This window comes from Papio anubis, chromosome 10 (genome assembly GCF_008728515.1).
Source record: "Papio anubis isolate 15944 chromosome 10, Panubis1.0, whole genome shotgun sequence".
NCBI classification, from domain to species: domain Eukaryota; kingdom Metazoa; phylum Chordata; class Mammalia; order Primates; family Cercopithecidae; genus Papio; species Papio anubis.
Window position 1 is genome coordinate 8821990 of NC_044985.1, and position 24457 is coordinate 8846446.

Below are 24457 nucleotides of genomic sequence, written 5' to 3' on the forward strand. Positions count from 1 at the left end.
ATTTTTTTTAAATTTAAGAATGTTGAATATAGGCCCCCAATCTCTTCTGACTTACATGGTTTCAGCTGAGAAGTCCACTGTTAGCCTGACAGGGTTCCTTTTGTAGGTGACCTGCCATTTCTCTCTAGCTGCTTTTAACATCGTTTCTTACATTTCAACCTTGGAAAATCTGATGATTATGTGTCTTGGGGATGGGGATGATCTTCATGTGTAGCATCTTGCAGGAGTTCTCTGTATCTCCTGAATTTGACTTTTGGCTTCTCTAGCAGGGTTGGGGAAGTTTTCATGGATGATACCCTGAAATATATTTTGTAAGTTGTTTGCTTTCTTTTCCTCCCTTTCAGGGATGCCGATTTTTCATAGATTTGGCTTCTTTATATAATCCCATACTTCTTGAGGTTTTATTCATTCCTTATTCTTTTTTCTCTAGTTTTGTCTGACTATCTTATTTCGGAGAGCCAGTCTTCAAGTTCCAAGATTCTTTCTTCAGCTTGGTTTATTTTGCTGTTAATACTTGTGATTGCATTGTGAAATTCTTGTATTGTGTTATTCAGCTCTGTCAGATCCTTTAGGTTCTTTTTTATACTGGCTATTTTGTCCTTCAGCTCCTGTATCATTTTATTTTGGTTCTTAGTTTCCTTGGATTGGGTTTTGCTGTTCTCCTGAATCTCAATGATCTTGGTTCCTATCCATATTCTGAATTCTATTTTGGCCATTCAGCCAACTCAGCCTGGTTAAGAACTCTTGTTGGAGAACTGGTGTGGTTGTTGGAGGACATATGACACTCTGGCCATTTGAGTTACTGGAGTTCTTGCATTGCTTATCTCTAAGCAAAGTTTTTTTGCTTATCTCTAAGTCTGGGTGTTCCTTTAACTGCAGTGTAGATTCAGTACAGTCAAGTGACTTCTTTGCTGGATGTTTTCACAGGGCTGAGGCTTTGTGTAGGGTCTTTGAAGCTGACTTCTTGTCTTTGGTTTCAGAGGGTGGTATGTTAGCGAGGTATTTTTGGTGTTGAAGCTTTGGGTTATGATCCCGTACGTGGCACATAGGCATACTGAGTCATGGTAGACTCTTGCTTGGTTGTGTGGCTCCCCTGTATTTCCTCACAGTTGCAGCCGTGTTCCCTCTCAATTCTCAAAAAGTGTGGGTTTCTCTCCACCTTAAGTGCTGGCTATAGATCGCAGCTTGGCACTCCTGAGCTGCCCACTGCAGTTCTGGGACAATCTCGGTGTTTATGTTTTTTTCTAGTTTGGAGGCAGCAGAGGAAGGGACCTTAGCAGTGATTGTAGCCGAGGGTCATTTGGTTGTCTTCTGTGGGCTCCACCCCAGAGAGATGCAGGTCAGCAGTCACTCAGTGCCATCAGCCTAGGATGGCGGGTCTGTGCTGTGAGCCCAAGCTGGGGGTTCCCTGCCTGGTGAAGAGTAGGGGGATGGGTGGGGCCCTTGGGAGACGGACCAGCTTCCGCTCCTTGTTGGAGGTGTGGAGAAGGCACTTAGGGTCTTTGCTCCTCTGTTAGTCGGGGGGTAACAAGGACAGTTCCACCGCAGAGGCAGTGGCAGAGAGGCTTTCAGCTGCCATGTGGTCTCTGTCCAGGGAGTTGCTGAGTCGCTACTGGCAGGATAGCTCTGCTGAGGGGGTGACTGGAGGCCCAGGCCTGGAGGACCTGCCGATGAGGAGATACGGGAATGGGTGCCCATGTGATGGTCTGGCCACTTTTCTGTAGGGCTGCTGCAATATGTTGGGGATCCACTCCAGTCCCCAGTTGCCTTGGGTTTTCCAGTACTGGAGGTATCAACTGTGAAGGCTGCAAAACAGCAAAGACAGTGGCCTGCCCCTCCCTCTGGGAGCTCTGTCCCAGGAAGGTACGGATCTGTTGTCAGCCCAAAGGCACCTGTAGGTGGTGGTTGGAGACCTTGGTTGGGAGGGCCTACCCACTGAAGAGGAATGGGATCGGGGACCTGCTTAAAAAAGCAGTCTCACCTCTTTTTCATAGAGCAGCTGTGCTATGCTCAGGGTCTGCTTCAGCCCCCAGTTGCCTCGGTCGCTTCAAACCCAAAGATGGAATTGCAGCTCCTTTTGCTCTGAAGCCCAGAAAGCCTGGGTGTCCACGGCTCTTGGGTCTTTGTTCACGCCTGAGCAACCACTCTGCCAAGATTCCACGTAGCTCTGTGTTGGACTGAAGACCCTGGTGGAGTGGGTTCGTGAGGCGGTCTCCTGACCCGAGGGTTGCAAAGAGATCTGTGGAAGAAGCGTGGGTTCCTGGGGTCCCATATTCTCTCACTGCTTCCCTGGATGGGGGAGGTTCCCCTGGCTCCGTTTCACTCCCGAGTGGGCCGTTGTCCTGTCTTGCTTTTCTCCCTTTTCCATGGGTGGAATTGTTTCCTTGATTGGTCCCAGTGCGTGTACCTGGATGTTTAATTGGAGGTGCTGTATTTACTCGCCCCTTCGTTCCTCTCTGTGAGAGCTGCGCACACTAGCTGCTTCTGGTCAGCTATCTTGGCCACCCCCCTACACTTTCATTTCTGTATTTCATTTCTAGGTGGATACCTAGGGATGGAATTGCAGTCATATGGTACATGTTTAGTTTTTAAATAAACTGCTGAGTTATTTCCAACATAACTGAGTTTTTTAGCTGTTCCTTGTTTTTACTTTTTCTGGGTATCCCCTGAAAGGTAGTCTCATGGCTAAAGTATAGAGATGTGATAAATCACAGGAAATGTGGTGGGGTGAGATGTGAAAGGGAAAGGGCCTTGAAATCCATCATTGGAAAGTACCTTGAAAGATCATTTCTGTTTCCAAGAGGCATTGCATGTAAAGCATGCCATACTTCTAAGAATCTTTCAGTTTTAAAAGGTGTATTTGAAGCTGTCATTCTATAGAACTATAAATGCAATTAAAGTTTTTTATTTTTTTAAGTAATGAGCAAACTATGATAGAATTTCAATTCTGAGACACTTTTTTTTTTTTTTTTACCTCTACAGTTTTACCATCTCTGATATCAAGATGAGTCTTTTCATCAATTGAGTCACTAGTTATTTCTTTGGTGTTCATAAAGTTGGTGGTGTCTTAGATTTGATGAAATGTGGGAGATATTATTGGAATAAAGATTATAGTACCACCTATAAAATATTCTGGCCAGAAATGTTGAATCTGAGTCTAGTCAGATCTCTGGAGCTGACTTCCATCTGCAGGAAATGCACAGATAGAGGGTCAAGTTCAGTGATGCCCGAGGAAACAGACAAAGCTGACTGTGGCTGTCTCCGTAACAGAACTGACCGGATTTCTGCAGCATGAAAATGACACGCAAAGAAATGGGGTAGGAGGGGCCAGCTCTAGAGTCAGAGAGCCTTTAGAATAACCTTGAGTTGCCGTGTGCCACACCTGCTAAACGTCCTGTATGGATTTTTTTGGATCATAATTCAAGCAAATATCTGCTCCGTACCCACCCCAACCCCCCAATAAAAAAACCAAACAAATAAAATAAAAACAAAAAGTTTTTGGAGACAAACTTGGAGATTTGATTTTGGAGCATCAGCTTCGTGTTCCCCTGTTGATTTCTGTCTTGCTCTCATTCTCTCCCCTCACTGTGCTGATTTTAATTAGGTGCCCAGGCCGGGTGCAGTGGCTCACACCTGTAATCTCAACACTTTGGGAGGCCAAGACGGGTGGATCACTTGAGGTCAGGAGTTCAAGACCAGCCTGGCCAACATAGTGAAACCCTGTCTCTACTAAAAATACAAAAATTAGCTGGGTGTGGTGGCTCACGCCTATAATCCCAGCTACTCGGGAGGCTGAGGCAGGAGAATTGCTTGAGCCTGGGAGGTGGAGGTTGCAGTGAGTCAAGATCCCATCACTACACTCCAGCCTGGGCGACAGAGCAAGGCTCTGTCTCAAAAAAAAAAAAAAAAAAAAAAAGAAAGAAAAAATTAGGTGTCCTGCCATCGTTCTGAGAATCCCTTTTGCTGTCATCTTGGTAATTGCCTTCACCTCTCTTTTGAGTAGGCCCCTCTGTTTCTAGGATCCCATGTTTTTCTCTTTTTTTGTTTATTTTCTTGTTTACTGACCCAGATCTTTATGTATGGAGTGGAATTGCAGTCATGTGGTACGTGTGTGTTTAGTAACTCCTTATATGTCTAACAGCTTGTTCATCCTACCCTCATACTTGATTGGTATTTGATCAAGTATATAGAATTCTAATAAGTGATCAGTAAATTCTAAGTAAATAAATGAATGCACCTTCCCCCTTTAAAAAAAAAAACATGCATTGCATGAGTTAGAGAGTATGTTAAGCACAGACTATTGTTACATTTTTCCAGATTTCAGTATTTCAAGAAAGGGTAGTAATATTATACATGTTTTTGTATTTGTTTTAAAGTAATAAAATGTCATCCTGGAGCTAAGATTTTTGTCGGGATTTCACCCTGGCCTGAACTCGGAGAAAAATCAGTGGACGGAGATGACTCCTGACTTCAGGAAGGAGTGCACTCGTTTCCCACAGTGCCTCTGTGGAGATTGGCATGCTGGGAGCTAGAACTAATTAGCCAATTCACAGATATTTTGGTCTCTAAAATTAGTTCCAGTACACTCTGGGAACAGCTTCTGTTACACACTTTTTGTCAGAAGCACCACCAGTGGGCAGATGGTTCTCTGGAAAAAGTAGACACAGAAGAGTGATTTACTTGGGTGTCATTACAAACGTAGTGTTCTTGGTTTGCCCTTTTGTAAGACTAACGGATTAATGTTATTAAACCACATAACCATGGAGTGACCTTGCCTCATTATTTGTTCATCTTTCTGGGGCTTAGTTTCCTTATCTGCAAAGTAGGCATATTTATAGGTATGATACTTGCCTCAAAATGTCGTTGTGAGGATTAAATAGAGAATCTCTGCAAGATAGAAGTTCACTGCCCCATGATTTCCCGTCCACCCCCACTTTTTTTTTTTTTTTTTTTTTTTACAGTCTCTGGGCAAGTGAGTGGGTGAAAAAGGTTGTGTAAGAATCTGCTCTGCTTTGAGTAGTTTGTGGTCTTTTTGGAGAGTTGCTTAGTATGCATATAAAGGAGATAGAAAAAAGTACTATTCAGATTGGGGTTTAGAGAAATTAGGAGGCTGGAGACCTTGTGGAGGGGGCTAGCTGCAACTGTCTCTTAGAAGGATTGGGACCTGGGCTTTGGAGGAGTCTAGGGAGACTCCAGGAATCTTGGGCCGGAGGAAGAGCTGTGAGTTCTGCTGGCGGGCTGGGGGCTGCTGGGAGAGAGAAACAGGTAGATCAGCTTGGAAGTATATTAGGGAAAAATTTGAAAGTCCATATGGGAAACTTGGATCTTTGTTTATTTCCTTAAACCATCACGAATGTCTTGGTGCCTGATCTCATGTTTATGGGATGTGTCTGGATGAGAGAGATTGCAAATTTAGAGGTCTGTGGCTGGATATGACCCGCAGATATGTTTTGTTTGGCCTCCTCAGTGCTTTAGAATTCTTTGGATAAGTTGCCAGGGTTTAAAATCTGGAGATGGGGCCTTACTGTTCTTCAGTCCCACATGTTATCAAGTGACTGGAGCTTTAAGAGGTACCCCAAGTTTCCATGGTCCCTTCACCTCCATCACATGACCGGCCATATTTCTTCTACCTGTGTGTCCGAATTTGCAGCCAGTGGTGTAGAGCAGCACTGTCCAGCACAGTAGCCTTGAAACCTTGTCTCCTAGCGTGACTTGGCATATTGCTGCCTCATGTGTAATAAAAAAAAAAGTGGTTTGATGGTGTGATGATCCTAAATACCTTTTGAAGGGTAAAATCCTTTATATGGACGATTACTGGTAATAGCCCATAACTTTGCAAGTCCCAATAATCTAATATTAATTATGTATTTTAACAGACATTTACTTTTATGGTTCATACACTATCTCTGGAGGGCATTCAGAAGAGGAATTTTAAAAATAGACTGCCCAGTGGCATTGTTGTTGGGTTGAGCACCCAGGCATTTCCTAGGTGACTGCTTTGAAGGATGACAAGTTTGGGTAACGGTAACTACTTCTCCCATCTACACGTGTATATGCAAAGTCACTGACTATCACACTTTTCTTGAGGGGGTATTTGTGTTGTGCTTTTATTCTTGAATGTGAAAGTAAGTACAGTGTAGGGCGCTAATTTCTCCTTACTTAGTGAGGTTGCAATCTAGAGTCTTTTAAGATAACTAAAAACTGTGTAGAAATCAGCAGGGCATAGTCCTGTGTTTAAAGCAGCACCTAGTGCATTACATTAAGAACAGAGCTAACAGTGTAGTATACAGTGTGTTTTCTTTTTGACCCAGCAAAGGTTTTCAGCATTTGTGCTAAGGGGATGATAGCACATGTGTGGAAGTGTGTGTCCATCATCATATTGTGTAAAATAATGAAAACCCTGCATGTTAGTAGAACTGGGTGAGTGATGATGATACCTAGGTACAGTATTATAAAGCCACTGAAAATAGGGGTGTAGATCTGTATTTATTGACTTGGGAAGATGTCTGTTGCACATTGAATGGAAAAATGTGCATGTGAGTGTGCCTAGATGTCACCAAAATAGTAACAGGGGTATTGTTGTGATGGAATTTTAGGCAACCTCATTTTCTTTTCTAGATTTTGTACCTACTTTGTTTGCCCCTTAACTCAGTAAGCCATGCTTTTTTATTATTTTTAAAAGTGCTGCTCTCATAAAGAAGGGAAATAGTACTTACTGGGTGCCTGTGATATTCTGAGCATTTTGTTAAGACTTTGTTAGCCTCATGTGTACTCTTTAAGGTAAACGTGTTATTATTCTGGTTTTACTGATGAGCATTTGAGGCTCGGAGATGGAGCAGCGGCCACTGGGGGGAGAGCTGGACGTCAGCCCCGAAGCGGTGCATGCAAAGCCAGCGTGTTTTTTCCTAGCTAAGGCATTCCCAGAGTCTCAGACGGGTGCAGCGCCGAGGCTGACATTTGAGGTTATCTGATATTGGCAGAGAAGGTCTTAAGCTAGCTAGAGAGAGAGAAAGAGAGATGAAAAACACTAAAACTGTGGGGTTTTGTGTACATCATTATTATGTTATAGTGAAAATGGCTTTGGTGTACTCAGGAGGCTCAGGCTTGTTTGCAGTTTGGTCATTAACCACACTTTACAACCCTGGGTAAGTCTTTTGGTCTTTATTTTCCTTATTTCCAAAATAAGGATAATATATTCTCCATCTCAGGATTACTGTGAGATTGCTCAGATTCATGCAAAAATACCTTAAAACAATAAAATACAGTATGAGTGTGAGCACTGTTTTTACCTTAGACAATCCAGTCTTCTGAAGCTTAAGAAATGGCCTTTTTTTTTACCACCTGGTTTGTCCCTTATGGATGTTTTTTGGAGAAAAGGATTGAGTATTCCTTTCATTGCCAATGAGCAGACCTCATGTATCTGGAAAGAGAACTGTTCCATTTTGGGGCCTTTACAAGTGTTTTGGAAAGGCAGAGACAAGGTCTAAGCCACTTGTTATAAACTTACAGGTCTGGTGGTCAGCATCACTCCCACTGCTCTAATTTTTAAAACTTAAAACTGTGAAGTGTGATAGAATGTGCACAAAACACAAAGACACAGTTTAAGAGTGTATTTTAAAGCTAATAGCTGTTTAATTGATCTTCCGGACAAGAAATAGAACATTGCTTAGGACATCGCCACCAGGACTCTCCTAAGTAACCACTCTTCTGATTTTTATGGTAACTGCTTTCTGGCTTTTCTTTTTAGTTTTATTATCTAAATATGCACCTTAAGATTACAGTGTATGCTTTTTTTTTTTTTTTTTTAAATGGAGTCTCACTCTGTTGCACAGGCTAGAGTGCAGTGGTGCGATCTTGGCTCACTGCAATCTCCGCCTTCCGGGTTCAAGTGATTCTCCTGCCTCAGCTTCCCAAGTAGCTGGGATTACAGGCACCTGCCACTATGCCCAGCTAATTTTTTGTATTTTTAGTAGAAACAGGGTTTCACCGTGTTGGTCAGGCTGGTCTCGTACTCCGACCTCTTGATTCACCCACCTCAGCCTTCCAAAGTGCTGGGATTACAGGTGTGAGCCACCGCGCCTGGCCATGTTTACTTGTTTTTTGAAAATTAATTATTTTTAGAAATGGGGTCTCACTATCTTGCCCATGCTGGACTTGAACTCCTGGGCTCCAGCGATCATCCAGCCTCAGCGTCCCAAGTAGCTGGGACTCTAGACACCACCGTGTCCACTTTATTTGCTTGTTTTTTTTTTTTTGAGACGGAGTCTCGCTCTGTAGCCCAGGCTAGAGTGCAGTGGCCGGATCTCAGCTCACTGCAAGCTCCGCCTCCCGGGTTCACGCCATTCTCCGGCCTCAGCCTCCCGAGTAGCTGGGACTACAGACGCCCGCCACCTCGCCCGGCTAGTTTTTTGTATTTCTTAGTAGAGACAGGGTTTCACCGTGTTCGCCAGGATGGTCTCGATCTCCTGACCTCGTGATCCACCCGTCTTGGCCTCCCAAAGTGCTGGGATTACAGGCTTGAGCCACCGCGCCCGGCCTGTTTGCTTGTTTTTGAACTTCGTACAAATGTGGGTATGTTTGTTTCTGGCCTTTTGATTCATTCTTACAAGATTTTGTATTGCTGAGTGTAGCTATGATTCATTTATTTTCAATGTTTGTTGCATCTCTTAGTATGAAACCCACAACTTCAACATTCCACAGTGGATGGACTTATGAATTTCTAGTTTTTGGCTACTGTAGTACTATTGCTCTGAGCATTCTCGTGCATTTCACCTGTTATATGTATACCTGTGTTTCTGTTGGGCATATTCCTAGCAGCAGTATTGCTGCATATCTTCACATTTGTTAGCTAATGCCAAGATGTTTTCTTCAGCGTTGATTATGCCAATTTACATTCCTGCTAGCATGTAGGAGGGTGTCTGTGGTCCCACATCCTTGTTAACGCTCAGTCTTGTGCGTCTTTTTCATTTTAGCCATTGTGAGTGTGCAGTAGTGTCTCCTTTAATTTGCATTTCCTTGATGACTAATGGAAATGGAACAGCTTTTCTTAGAATGATGACCGTTGGTATCTTTTGTGAAGTGCGTCTTCACATATTTTGCCGGTTTTTCTACTGGCTTGCTTACCATTTGCTTTGCAGAGCACCTTTATATATTCTGGAAACAAGCCTGTTGTTGCTGATTTGTTTGTAGTATCTTCTTCTAGTGTGACTTGACTTTCACTTTCTTCAGTGGTTTTGATATGCCAAAGTTCTTAATTCTGATTTGGTCCAGTTCATCAATCTTGTCCTTTATGGTTTGTGTTTATTGTGTCTTGGTATTTTCCTCTGTCCTGGGATCATGAAGCTATTATGTTAATTTATAAAAGGTGTATTGCTTTGCTTTCTGCACATTTATCTACTGTCAGGAATTCATTTTTGTGCAGGGTGTGAGATAGGAGTCAGCTTCTTTTTAAATCCATGTAGACACTCAGTTGATCCAGGGGCATCGATTTAAAAAGTAGCCCTCTTGTCACTGCTCTGTAATGCCTACTTTGTCATAAAATTCCCCATAGGCCCGAGTCTGTTTCTTTATCCTCTCTGTTGGTGTATGTGTCTGTCCATCAACTGACAGCACATTGTCTTAATTCCTATGATATTGTAATAAATCTTGATATCCACGGGGAGCAAGTTTTATCACCTTATTTTACCAAAAGAGTGCCTTGCCATTTATATTATCACATGTATTATGGAATCAACTTGTTCTTAAAAAAAAATACATGTTTGTGTTTATTGGGGTTTTGAGTGGAATTTTGTTGAATGTTTAGATCAATTTGGGAGAACTGAAAATTTCACAATACTGAGTATTCCAACCTATACTTTTATCTTTGTATTTATTTTAGCTATCTTAAAAAAATTTAAAAATTGTTACATAACTTTTTGGGCAGATATTTATTTTGGCTAGATTTATTCATAGGTGTTTATTTTTATGCAATTAAAAATAGGAACATTTTTGGCTTGTGAGAATAGAAATGTAATTTTTTTCATATATATTGGCTTTGTATTAGTCTTACAAAGCTTATTAATTTTATAATGCATCTTTAGATCTTTCAGTGTTTTTCTTTTCTTTTTTTTTTTTTTTCTGGAGACTGAGTCTCCCTCTGTCACCCCAGGCTGGAGTGCAGTGGCATGATCTTGGCTCACTGCAAACTCCGCCTCCTGGGTTCAAGCAGTTCTCTGCCTCAGCCTCCCGAGTAGCTAGGATTACAGGCGCCCGCTGCCATTCCCAGGTAATTTTTGTATTTTTAATAGAGATGGGGTTTCGCCATCTTGGCCAGGATAGTCTCAATCTCTTGACCTCGTGATCTGCCCTCCATGGCCTCCCAAAGTGCTGGGATTATAGGCATGAGCTACCGTGCCCGGCCCCTTCTAGATTTTGTTTTATGCAGTTATATTTTCCATTTAGAATGATAATTTTTTCTTTTTTTGCTAATTTTCATACTTTTATTTTTTTCTTGCCAAAATTAGTTTGCTAGGACTGCAGACACAATGTTGAACAGAAATTGTAGAGTGGATATTTTTATCGTGTTCCACTCTCAGAGAGAAAGCTTTCAGCACTTCATCATTAAGTGTGATGCTTTTTGTAGGTTTGAAAAAATATATCCTTTGTGAAGTTAAGGAAGAATCTTTCTCTTCCTAATCTGCTAAGAATTTTTAATCATGAATGCAGTGGATGTTAAATTTCTCAGATGCTTTGCATCTTTTGAGGTGATTAACATAATAAAGGGGAAAATCATGCTATTAATATGGCAAGTTATATGGAATGATTTATTGTTAAGCCAGTAGCACCAGGACAGTCACTAAAATTGAATTTAAAAGAATGGATAGCTTCTAAGATAAGTATTGAAAAGTTCTTCTAGTTTTTGTATGAGAATTATTTCACTTTCTAGGAAGGTGTATTTTACAGATCATAGAATTATAGGTTGGTGATTAGTAATTGTCTATTCACTTTGCTGATGCATTTCTTTATTGTTGGCAGTATTGGTCTTAATCTTTATCTTTTAAACAATGTAGCTAATGTATCTAGGTATGGATTTCTTTTTCCTTAGTGTACTGTGATACACTGGGCTTCTTGCATATGTGGCTTAATGTTTTTCTTCAGTTTTTGGAACATTTTCAGCCATTATCTCTTCAGGTATTGATATACTCTTTCTTTTTCTTTCTTTCCTTCTTCTTTCCTTCTCTCTTTCTTTCTCTTTCTTTTTCCTTCTCTTTTTTTTTTCTTGGACACAGGATCTTGCTCTGTCACCCAGGCTGGAGTGTAGTGACAAGATCAGAGCTCACTGCAGCCTCAACCTCCTGGGCTCAAGCGATCCTCTCACCTCAGCGTTCGGAGTAGCTGGGACTACAGGCTTGTGCCACCAGGCCTGGCTAATTTTTGTATTTTTTTGTAGAGACAGGGTTTTGCCATGTTGCCCAGGCTGGTCTCAAACTCCTGGGCTCAAGTGATCTGCTCGCCTTGACCTCTCAAAGTGCCAGGATTACAGATGTGAGCCACTAGCCCGGCCTTTTATTCTTTTTGAAGGTGTAAAATTCAGTGGTTGATAGTACCTTCACAGAGTTGTACAACCCATCACCACTAATTTTAGAGCATTTTTATTGCCCCATAACACAAGCTTCATAACCATCAGCTATTGTTTAAATAGCTGTTTAAAAGTTATTTCTAATTGTAGTAAGATATACAGAACATAAAATTCACCATGCAACTAGTTTTGTGTACAGTTCAGCGGCATTAAGTGTATTTGAATTGTGCAACCATCACCAACATCTATCTCCAGAATGTTTTTCTCTTGTAAAACTGAAACCCTGAAGCCATTAAATAATAACTCCCGTTTCTCCCTTCCACAACCCCTGGCAGCCACCAGTCCACTTTCTGAATCAGTGACTTTGACGACTCTAGGTGCTTCATGTAAGTGGAACCAGACAACATTTGTCTTTGTGACTGGCTTACTTTACTCCACGTAAAGCCTTCAAGGTTCATCATATTGTAGTGTTTCAGAAAAGGCCTAAAGTTCCATTGTATGGGCAGACTGGTAGACTCCATTTTGCATATCCATTCATCTGTCAGTCAACACTTGAGTCGTTTCCACCTTTTTACTGTTGTAGGTAATGATGCTGTGAACCTGGGTTTACAACTGTCTTTGGAAACTCTGCTTTTACTTCTTTTGGGTATAGGCCCAGAAGTAGAATTGCTGGAATCATATGGTAATACTATGTTTAATCTTTTTTGAGGAACTGCTGTGACCATTTTCCACAACAGCTCTACCATTTTACACTTCACCAGCAGTGTACAAGAGTTTCAGTTTCTCTACGTCTTCACCAACACTATTTATTTATTATTTTTTTAAATACCATTCTGGGCTGGGTGCAGTGGCTCATGCCTGTAGTCCCGGCACTCTGGATGCCAACACAGGCAGATTGCTTGAGTCCAGAAGTTCAAGACCAGCTTGGGCAACGTGGCAAAACCCATCCTCTACAAAAATAGAAAAAATTAGCTAGGTGTGGTGGCACGCGCCTGTAGTCCCAGCTACTGGGGAGGGGCGGGGTGCTGAGGCGGAGGATCCCTTGAAGCTGGGAGGTGGAGGTTGCAGTGAGCTGAAATCACGCAACTGTACTCCAGTCCTGGTGACAGAGTATGATCCTATCTCAAAAAAATAAATAAAATAAAAGTAAAATTCTAATGAATGTCAGCCATTGCTTTATACCTATTGTGTCATTTCTTTTTTTGAATTCCATTTAAACTTAACATTTTCTCTCTATTCTCTCTTCCCTGTTCTTTTGAATTTTCCATCTTTTTGCCTTTCTTTACTTTATTCTGGATTTTTTCTGCAGACTTAGTTTCCTGTTTAGTTCTCTTCATGTATTTACAGTGCACTTAGGAAAAAGAGCCCATTCGTTGAGTATTTAACTTTCTCTTGTATTATTTGTTTAATCTGTGTAACTTTAAAAGTTGTCATTTCTCTACCCCAAACTTTAATCATGTGTCTTAGACATAATAAGGCTTGTTATTTAATTTAATTTATTTATTTATTGAGATGAGGTGTCTCTGTCGCCTAGGCTGGAGTGCAGTGGCACGATCTCCACTTGCTGCAACTTCCGCCTCCCAGGCTCAAGTGATCCTCCCACCTCAGCCTCCCAAGCAGAGCGGCTGGGACCACAGGCGCCCGCCACCACGCCCAGCTAGTTTTTGTATTTTTTCGTAGAGATGGCATTTCGCCATGTTGCCCAGGCTAGTCTCCAACTCCTGAGCTCAGACAATCCGCCTGCCTCGGCCTCCCAAAGTTCTGGGATTACAGGTGTGAGACACCACACCCCGCCTGACTTGTTATTTTGAAGTCTGTTTGTAATTACTCTCCTATCCAGGCATCCAGAGTTCAGGTTGGTCTTTGTTTCTGCTAGTTTTCATTTATTTTGTCCTGTGTGCCTGGTTATCTTTGCTTGTGTTTCACATGTTCTCTTTGAAAAATTGTTACAGGAATAGGCCAGGTGCAGTGGCTCATGCCAGTAATCCCAGCACTTTGGGAGCCGAGGCAGGCAGATCGCTTGAGGTCAGGAGTTCGAGACTAGTCTGGCCAATGTGATAAAACCCCATCTCTACTAAAAATACAGAAATTAGCCGGGCTGATAACATATCCCAGCTACTCGGGAGGCTGAAGCATGAGAATCTCTTGAACCCAGGAGGCAGAGGTTGCAGTGAGCAGAGATCGCGCCATTGCACTCCAGCCTGGGCGACACAGCGAGACTCCGTCTCAAAAAAACAAACAACAACAGCTACAAAAGAAAAATTGTTACAGGAATAAACCAAGGACTAGATTATTAAGATGATGTTTTCTTTATCCAGAAATGACATGTGTTTTTATCTGCTAAGGGCTTTTGGACACAAACAGTCTAAACTCACTTTAATCTGATGTCAGGGATTAGAATTTTTTTCCGGGCCACCCAGATGCTTGGAAACTGGGCTGCAGTCCCTGTGAAGGCTGTTTTATTTCCAACTCACTCTCCTCCTAAAGTCTAGCCATTTGGGTTTCCAGCACACGTGGTGGGGGTTAACTAGGCCACCAACTTTGGAGGGCTTTGGAATGTAACCTTTGCCCTCCTAGATGACCCACAAGGTTATTAAAGTGATTCTCTGCACCCTTTCCCAGTATATACATGGCCCCAGGGCAAAGAGAACCAGCTGTTGCAGGCTCATGTCTGTGGATTTTAGTTGTCTGTGTTTCTTGACCTGGAAGTTCTTCTGTGCCTTCTTAGTTCTCTGATGCTGCAGATGTTCTTTTATATCCAGCATTCTTAGTTGTGCTCGGCAGGAGTATTGGTCCCAGTGACCTGGTCAGCCCTCTTCTCTCTTTTACAAAAGGGTCTTTTAAAGGATTTTAGGATAAAGAAGATGTTGGACCTTGAGAGCTCATCTATTCCAGTCTCCTTCACATCAATACAGTAGGGTTTATCAATCACCTACCTTGTACCCAGCGCTGTGCTATTTATTATGGGAATTCTGAGGAAATGCAAGATGGTAGTGTTCCTTACATTCAAGGAATGTAGCTGGGGAAACAAGCACAAACGTAGATAATTAAGTAAAATGTTGGAGGCAGTGCTCAAGGGTCACGCAGAGCTAATGGTGTTGGAAGAAAAAAATTACAAAAAATTTAAAGATTTTGAATGACTTTTATTTGTGATTTTAGAATCAGGTAACACCTCATTTCCATGAAAGATAATTGTGTATTCCATTGAGCCATGGAGAAGAAGTTGGTTTTATAGACCTAAGGGCTGAAGAAAGCAGAAACAGGAAAAAAAAGAAAGTACCCTTACCACGTGCCAGGCACAGTTTACATACACACTTTATTTAATCCTCACAACAACCCACGAGGTAGCTGTTACTATTGTCTCTGTTTTACAGATGAGGAGGTTTAGGCACAAAGAGGTTTTTACAGTTAATTATCAGAGTGGTCTTCTGGGCAAGGACTTTTTCATGTATCCCTTTCTTCGGTAGGGAAATGGAAGCCCAGGAGAAGGGCTGTGAAAGTACCTGGAACTGCCTTTTGTCCTCCTGGCTGGCGCCCTGGACCTCCCCTGTTCTGTTTCTCTGGGGACTCAGGTGCATCTACTCACTCAGTCTTCTTTGGGAGTTTCCACGCTCCCCAGTTCATCTAGGCAAGGCATTGAAACTTGACTGTCCGGGGCCTCGCGAGGCCTTCTCTGCTCAGACCTACCAAGTAAACTGCCGTCCTGGAAAAGCTGATGTCAGCCTTCCCCCAAGTAAACAACAGTCCTCTTCACCTTAGCCTTGAGCGATGTATGAAGGGATGTTTCTGTCATGAATAATACCCCTACTCGCAACCAGTAATGCAGCTGTGCAGATAAGCTTAAGATTTCACCAGACAAAAGCTAAATAACTCACTTCCATGATGGGCTGTTCTTCTTAAAAAATAAACTATTTTTTTACAGAAAAATTGCAAAGGTAATATCGTCTCATTGTAATATCTAACATTAGTGTGGTTTATGACAATCAATGAACCAGTATTGATGTATTATTATTAACTAGATTTCATGCTTTATTCATATTTCCTTAGTTTCTACCTAAGGAAAAATGTCATCTTTGTGTTTCAGACTCTCTTCCAGGATACCTCATTACATTTAGTTGTTAAGTTTCCCTCGGCTCCTGTTGCCGAGACAGGTTCTCAGAGTTCTTGTTTTTGATGATCTTGACTGTTTTGAGGGGTACTGGTCAGGTGTTTTGTAGGATGCCCCTCTATCGGAATTTCTCTGATGTTTTCCTCATGCTTAGACTGGGCTTAAGGGTTTTGGGAAGGACTATCACAAAGGCAAAATGCCGTTTTCATGACATCATACCAAGTGTACTTGATGTTGACCTCCACTGTCTGGCTGAGGTTGCATCTGTCAGTTTTCTCCGCTGGATAGTTACTCCCCCACTTCATACTGTACTCTTTGGAAGGAAGTCGTAGCGTGAAACCTAATCCTTTTTAGCTCGAAAGTAGAGTCATTATTTTAAAGTGTTTATACCATTATTATATTATTAAAAGAAAAATCTGTTTATAAATTGTTCTCTCTATAAAAGTTTTAAAAATTGTTTTCTTCAATATTGTCAAGTAGCCAGTTTCTTGCAAGAACATTTTATACATTGTGGGGATTATTGGACCAATTTGGATTCCTTCAGTTTCGAAGCAGTGGATTTCAAAGCTGAATAGGAAAGTCTGCAGTTTTTGCTTTTATCAGCCGCCAGACGCAGGCACAGGCTGCATGCAAGAAATCCTAACTGTTGCCCCGTCCTGTTTGGTGGTTGTGTGAACACTGGGCAGTGCTCGGCTTTGTGTTGGAAGCGTGTTTAATGAAGTCTCACAGTGCAAAACTGCTTCCTACAGAGGAAGGGTTTACTCTGGCTATTGGACCATTCCACAGAAAGCTCACTATTTAACTTTTTTTTTTTTTTTTGATACCGAGTCTCGCTCTGTCGCCAGGCTATTGCGACCTTCGCCTCCCAAGTTCAAGCGATTCTTCAGCCTCAGCCTCCCGAGTAGCGGGGACTACAGGCGTGCGCCAGCAGGCCCGGCTAATTTTGTATTTTTAGTAGAGAAGGGGTTTCACCATGTTGGCCAGGATGGTCTGGATCTCCTGACCTCTTAATCCGGCCGCTTCGGTCTCCCAAAGTGCTGGGATTCCATTTTATGTGGTACAAAGGCCTACTGAAACTTCGCCTCCTATTGAAACTTGATCTAGACTACTAGGCTGGCTCAGCGTAAAGCTGGAGTTACATGACAGTCGAAGTAGATGACCGGGGTAAAGTTACGTGGAAACCCTCCCCGTTTGCACAGCAAAAATTGAAAGAGTTTTGGTGAGAACGTGAAATCATGTATATTGTGTACCACCTACTGGTTTAACGCACGACTGACTACAGGAGTTTAGCTTATTTGCAGTTTACTTTCTTTTGAACTCACAAGTCTGGGAAAAGCGGTTTTTCATTTTTCCAAAAATTGCACCAAGGTAAAGCAAAGCTTTAGTTGATGCGGGTGTGTTGTTTAGGCGTTAGCAGTACTGCCCTCACTATGCGCTCATTGGACAGTAGCGCAACCCCAAGAAAAGGATGGTTGCGGTAAGGGTTGCGTGCGCTGCAAGCAGGAAGCGCCAATACCTGATAGGGTTGTGGTGATTAATTTGTGAGTCCCGCCCTAGTCGGTCTGGTAGCTAGCTTACCTCCAGCCTCCACGGCTTTCGACGACACCACCAATTCTTTGTTTTCTGAGGCTCCTGAAGGGTCGCAAAAGCGGCGGCTCGGTTTTACCCAGAAGACCGCGCGTCGGCAGCTCGAAAATTTGCATACGTTTTCTCGCCGGGGCGGGGCTGGAGGGGGCGGGGCCACGGCGCTCTCTTGAACTCCACGGGCGGCTAACCTGGGTTTGGCTACGCTGTACTGCCTTTTATTTCGTTTCTCCTCACCGAGTATTTTCCATTATAGCTGTACACAGCTCTTTTTGTGGAAGATCATCCTTCTTCGTGCTAATCTCTTTGGTCCTCCAGTCGGCATGCGCGCTCTGGACTCTCGGACTGCGTCTGGGCCAGAAATGTCGAGGCGTCCCCGGAGCGGGTGGGCGGGAGCGCTGCCCCGCAGGCCGGCCGCTAACGGGCTCCCGGTGTTTCCCGCTGCAGGTGGTTCTGCTGGGCATGGACATCCTGTCCGCCCTGGTGACCCGGCTGCAGGATCGGTTCAAGGCGCAGATCGGCACAGGTGAGCTGCGGCACTTGTGGAGCGGACCCGGCCCCTTCAGACCCCCAGCCTTCCCTCGGTCTCCCGGCTTCTCCACTTAGCTGCTCCCAAACCCTCCCGGCCGCCACCCTGCCTCCCCTCCAGCCCCCTCGGCCTCCCTTCCGCTCCTCCCAGTCAGTCCGTCCCCGCCCTCCCCCGCAGCCCCCGTAGCACCCGCAGTCCCGGCCGGCCGCCCCGCTGCCTTCCCTTCCCGCTGGGCTTCCTGGCCTCTGGCCCTTCCCCTTCCCCATACCTTGTACTGGCTTCACTGTGTTCTCATACGGAAATTAGTAATACGTGTTCTAATATGAAATATTAGTGCCATTTTTATTTCTTATGCTAAATTAGCTGTCACCCTTTGTGCCAACCAAGTCATATTTGACCCTGACCGCGGTCCCCATTAATGAGAGGCGGTTTTCTTTGAGAAATCCTGTAAAACCAAGCCAGTTGTATTTTTCCCCAGATGACTATGGTGGGCATTACTATTTTCACCTTGATTGTAAATGTCATTACAAGTGTATAGTAAACGTTCACTGTTATTCTGAAGGAAAAACGATGTGTCAGCAAAATGGAACAAACCCCACAGATTTCATAGATTTAAATACCTCTAAATTCCTGACCTCCGGTGTTTCATGGGGGCAGTATAAACACTAAGCAGCTCTATGCAACCATTTCCTTATGGAATTTCTCTGTTTTACATTGGTATACATGTATTGTTTTCTGTTAAGTTTCTGACCAATATGCTCCTTCTGAAAAGGTCGTGAGCTATTTTCCCATTCTAGCACCGACTGTTTACAAATTTTTTTTAAAAAACCTTTACTTTTAGAAATTTGATATTTTAATAGGGTTCCATTTTCCTCCTAAATTAGCTGAATTATTCAGGGATAGCTCTTGTTATAGAGGTTTGCAAGCTCTTAAAATAAGCTGATCTCTGGTTTATAGGTGCACTTGGAGCACTGGTGGGAGGGTCCACACTGGGTAGGTGGGGGAAGATGGAGAGCTGGGCTCTGTCTCATGTGTGTTTGGGTGTGATGTAAAACTAAAAATACACAATGTTGATGAAATGTAAGATTATTCATAAGTGCCTACCCCTTCCACCCCCAAACACATATGCTGGAGCTCCTCTCCTTGTCTTTTACCTAAATTTTCCTTTCTATTGACTCTTCCTATCAAGGTCTTCAATTTTTATCAGCTTACAAATACGTTTGGAACTGGCTGGAGGAACGTGGGGTAAGGAGGAAGACAAATAGTATATCTTTCCATGCAAAGGATTTTGCAGACTCTTTTGGTGACTCTCATGGATTTCAGCAAGGAGAGTAGTGCTGTGAGCAAAGATGAGTGGTTTTAGGAGGAGATACATCATTTGGGTCAGAGGTTTGTCTTCCCACGTAATTGAAATAGCAGTACTTGGTGACCACAGACCCCCAAATAGGGTTTCATTTGATCAGTTTCCGTTTTGATTTTCAGTGCTGCCAAGTCTAATAGACAGACTAGGAGATGCTAAAGACTCTGTGAGGGAGCAGGACCAAACTCTGCTGCTAAAGATCATGGATCAAGCTGCTAATCCCCAGGTAGGGGCAAGAGATGTGTTTTGAGGTCAGCTGGCCAGTGCGCATGCATGCAGTTGCGAGGGTGTGTGTGTGTGCTTGCACAAACGGTGTGACTCCATAGACTTAAGCTGATGTATTACAGATAAAAATTTTCACAGCATTCCATCTGTTTACTCATGCAAGATAGTTAAATAAATAAGTCACAAAAGTATGAGATGAATAGTGGATTTAACATGGGGGTATTGAATAAATTAGTGAATCTAATATACTTAGTTTTAATCCATTAGACCCTTCAGCTCATTTATGTAACCGACTCTCCAGTTGTCTGAAAAGAGGAAGCCATGGTGTCTGGGAGTCAGGAGGCCTGGCTGGAGCCCTGGCCCCTGTCTTCTGGTTAATTGGGGCTGCTGGGATGGACCGAAACAGCCTTGCCTTCCCAGCTTCCACTGTCCTTTATTGGGGGGTGATGAGAAAAAGCAGAGGGCAGTGTGAGTGTGTGATCTTTGGCAACTCACTGGCTCTTTTGGCCTGGCTTTCCTCACCCATAAAATGAGGACAGTTGTACCTCCCTTTTAGGGTTCTTGGGAGAATTAAATGCTTGTGTAAATGAATGTGTTTTAAAAATTATAATTTAGTATACTTGGTAACATGATAGATGTCATCATTTTCCAGTATGCTCTTGAGAGGATTAAATGTGTTGGTAGAGGATGGGACTAATTTGGCACCCGTTAAGAGGCTTGCCTTCTGTTGCTCCCTTACTAAGTGACAGCTGCAGCAGTCTTCTCCTTTCCTCACCTGTTCTTTGTCATCTACAGTACGTATGGGACAGAATGCTCGGAGGCTTCAAACACAAGAATTTCCGTACTCGAGAAGGCATCTGTCTCTGCCTTATAGCAACACTCAATGCGTAAGTCTGGGATGAGCCTGACATTTTTACCTGGCTGAATTTTTTTTAACTTTTTACTTAGAAATAATTACAGATTTACAGGAAGTTGCAAAGAAGTGTAGTACGAGGTCTCACACCCCCTTTACCCACCCTTGCCCAGTGTTAGCACCTTGAATAACTATAGTACAGCATCAGTCCCAGAACATTGAGATTGATACAATCCCTAGAACTTGTGCAAGCGTCTCAGGTAAACACATGTGCATTTGTGTGTATATATAACTGTACAGTCACTGCAGGGCTCCCTCATGCTGCCATGTGTAGCTACATCCTGACCCCTGGCAACCGTGAATCTGTTTGAATTTGCACGAATCTGCTCTCCCTGCCTATGATTGTGTCATTTCAAGAGTGTTATGTAAATGGAATTATACAATAGGTAACCTTTTGAGTTTTATCTTTTTTTCACTCTGCATGATACCCTTGAGGTTACACATCACATTGATAGTTCATTTTATTGCTAAATAGAATTCCTTGGTATAGGTGTATCACAGCTGGTTAAACTATTCACCTGTTGAGGAACATTTGGGTGATTTCCAGTTTTTGGCTTTTATAAATGAAGCTGCTGTGAACATGCATGTACAAGTTTCTACACGAACATAAGTTTCCATGTCTCTTGGATCAGGGCCCAAGAGTACACTTGCTGGGTCATTTGGTAAGTTCATTTTTAGTTTAAAAGGTACTGCCAGTTTTTTCCCCAGAGTTGTCCACACTGTTTTACGTTCCTACCAGCAACGTCCGAATGATCTGGTTTCTACATACCCTTGCTAGCCATTGGATGTTGTCACTTTTTTATTTTAGCCATTTTTATATGTGTGTAGTAATACCTCATTGTGGTTTTAATTTGTATTTATCTAATGGCTGTTGATGGTGAACATTTTTTTCATGTACTTATTTTTAGGAGAGGCTTTTTTAAAATTATAAATTTCAAGACTTTTTTTCTGGTTATGAAAATAATACTGTATATATCATAAAAATTTACACAAGGAAAAAATAAAGATTACTGTAATTCTGTTACCTTCAGATAATCATTTTATCCTAACCTGTAAAGTTATGTTATTTTTAAAAACAAAATTGAGATTGTAATGTTTATATTATTTGTACATTTTTCCATCTTAATATGTTAGCTTTTTCAGTGCCATTAAATTTGGCCATAAGTAGCTGAAGCTTTAAAAACAAAAACAAAAACAAAAAAAAAACCTCTAGCATTTGATCACAGTAGCTCCAGTTCTAGGAATTTATGGTAAGGTAGTAGGCAGATTAACCAAGAGATTTTTATTCACAAAGGCCATTTGTCATGGCAGGGATGGTGATGGTGAAAATTGTAACTCAAATGTGCCCCAGTAGGGTAGTACTTGGCTCAGATGTGCCCCAGTAGGCAGATGCTCTGATTTGATTGCAGTCTTTTCATCCAGCGGTATTGCCTGACTGTCTACCGTAGCAGAGGGCTCTGCCACAGCACATGGGAGAGTTAAACAAAGTCCCTCCAGTGACTTGTAGTTGGCTTACAGTGACAGAACAGTACTGCAGAGGCAGCACCTGTGAGGCAAGCGGGACCGGGGGTGCTCTGGCCCAGCCTTAAAGGGGTAGGGCCGGATTGGCCAGAGCCCTGAGGGACAGGAGGAAGACTCATCTGGGAGAAGCCACCCTAGGTTTTGAACTCTGTGCAAAGGGGCCATCGGACACATTTACTTTGGAGCCAGTGTGGATGGGATGGAGAGAGACTTGGTATGAGGTGGTGATGGGGATTGGGGAGACACAGGAAGGGCAGGTGTGGGCAGACAGGCGTCTGTCTTTCTTCAGTTCTCACTAACAAGAAAGCACTCCTTTTGTTTTCAGCTCTGGAGCGCAGACTTTAACACTAAGCAAGATTGTGCCACATATATGCAACTTACTTGGAGATCCAAACAGCCAGGTGAGTGAGAAGGAAAACCCGCGGGGGAGGTCATTGCTTACAGACTGTTGAGATGCATTCTGGTGCTCTGTGTATACCCAATAGGTGGGTGGGACTGGAGTCCTAATCTTCATAGAACAATGATGATTTTTTAAGAGATCCAGTACCCATTAGCATTTATAAAATATTTATACATTTAAATATATAAAATAAGTTTGCGTTTAAGTTTAAAATTGGTAAATGTGGTGGCCACTCTGCGCTCTTCCATACACAGGGCTGAGAAATCAACTAGCCTAGAAACTGATGTTTTCCAGACCAGCCTCCAGGATAAGATGTCTGGCCACCACCTCTGCAGCCAAAAGGGGTGGTGCTGGGGGTGGTGGTGCAGAATCTGCTGAGGTGGGGGAGAATGATTGGAAGAGGGTCTGAGGGGACTTTTCTGAGGTGATGGGAATGTTCTACATTTTGCTTTGTGGGGGTGGCTTCACTGTGTATATCATTGTGGAAACTCCTTGAACTCTGAACCCTTAAGAACTGCAGATTTTAGGCCGGGCGCGGTGGCTCACGCCTGTAATCCCAGCACTTTGGGAGGCCAAGGCGGGCGGATCACGAGGTCAGGAGATGGAGACCATCCTGGCTAACACGGTGAAACCCCGTCTCTACTAAAAATGCAAAAAATTAGCCGGGCGAGGCGGCGGACGCCTGTAGTCCCAGCTACTCGGGAGGCTGAGGCAGGAGAATGGCATGAACCCGGGAGGCGGAGCTTGCAGTGAGCTGAGATCCGGCCACTGCACTCCAGACCGGGCGACTAAGCGAGACTCTGTCTCAAAAAAAAAAAAGAACTGCAGATTTTACCTAAATTAACGAAAAGTACCACTTCTTTAGTGTGAGGGTAGGAGAGGAGCTGGCTGTCTCACCTGTGAGTTACCAGGCAATTCAAAAGTTGTACAAGTCTGGACTGGAAAAGTAGCATTGAACTCTCCTCCCAGTTCAATGCTATTTCTCAACCAGAGTCATTTTTATTATGTCATCTCATACAAACTGATAAGAATGATACTTCATTAGAAGAAGGGACAGAAAGTGGAACAGTAATTTACAAGGTAAATATATATGGGCAGTGGCCTCTCTGTGAAATCTTGGTTGATAATTGCTAAGTTACCCTCCCAGGAGGCTGTATCAGGCTGGCCTTCCACCCAGCCTCCCTTGGCCTCTAGCTCCCCTGAGTCTGCACCCCTCCCCTCCTGCTCTCCAGGCCCTTTCCTTACCTTGCTCTTAGTTCCAGCAGCAGGTGTCTCTCCCTTCTCTTTGGCTGTTGTGCTGCTCCTTCCACTCCAGCCTCTCCCCTCCTCACTGCCTGTCGTCTGCTGTCTCCCTGCTTGCTTATTCCACTCATGCCGTTTTTCAGCCTTTGTTGAAAATATATAGCATTAGGCTGGGCATGCGGTGGCTCATGTCTGTAATCCCAGCACTTCAGGAGGCCAAGGTGGGTGGATCACTTGAGGCCAGGAGTTTGAGACCAGCCAGGCCAACATGGTGAAACCCCATCTCTACTAAAAATACAAAAATTAACCAGGCATGATGGCATTCACGTGTAATCCCAGCTACTTGAGAGACTGAAGCACAAGAATCACATGAACCTGGGAGGCAGAGTTTACAGTGAGCCAAGATCGTGCCACTGCATTCCAGCCTGGGCAACCCAGCAAGACTTTGTCTAAAAAAAACAAAAGAAAAGAAAAGGAAAATACATGGCATTGGAAAGAAATGCTTAGGATTTTTTTTTTTTTCTTCTAAGAAAGAAAAAGGCGAAGTCTCGCTCTGTCATCCAGGCTGGAGTGCAGTGGCGTGATCTTGACTCACTGCAAGCTCTGCCTCCCGGGTTTATGCCATTCTCCTGCCTCAGCGTCGCGAGTAGCTGGGACTACAGGCGCCCGCCACCACGCCCGGCTAATTTTTTGTATTTTTAGTAGAGACGGGGTTTCACTGTGCTAGCCAGGATGGTCTCGATCTCCTGACCTCTTGATCCGCCCACCTTGGCCTCTCAGCGTGCTGGGATTACAGGCGTGAGCCACCGCGCCCGGCTAGACATTTTTATTTACTTAATCATACTTTATATTCAACGTTAATTTAAAAATAAATGGAACTATTTTTTAAAAAGATTCTAAATTACCAAATAGATGATTGTTTTGTACCCTTCCCCCTTTGGGTTTTGTTTCTGTTTTTGTTTTCCGTGGGAAAAATCCTTTGTAGAGGCGGCACTCTGGGGGTGTGGCTGCTGCCACG

At 43.3% G+C, this 24457-nt stretch overlaps 1 protein-coding gene and 1 non-coding gene across 35 annotated transcripts in view; one reads left to right on the forward strand and one right to left on the reverse strand.

Moving 5' to 3' along the window:
- CLASP1 (cytoplasmic linker associated protein 1) overlaps positions 1–24457 on the forward strand; it is a 307430-nt gene that overhangs the window by 98942 nt on the left and 184031 nt on the right. For 32 of the 34 annotated variants that reach the window (XM_021923495.2, XM_009185059.3, XM_021923484.2 and 29 more), the window contains exons 3-6: positions 17697–17775; positions 19261–19364; positions 20159–20250; positions 22123–22198. In XM_021923495.2, the coding sequence (XP_021779187.1) occupies positions 17697–17775; positions 19261–19364; positions 20159–20250; positions 22123–22198 (351 nt within the window). Of the gene's footprint in view, positions 1–17696; positions 17776–19260; positions 19365–20158; positions 20251–20280; positions 22012–22122; positions 22199–24457 lie in introns of those variants that run through there. The other 2 variants (XM_021923503.2, XM_021923507.2) reach the window with 2 other exon arrangements.
- On the reverse strand, positions 17013–17138 carry LOC116269313. The gene has a single exon (XR_004176792.1). It is a non-coding gene; the product is annotated as a U4atac minor spliceosomal RNA (small nuclear RNA).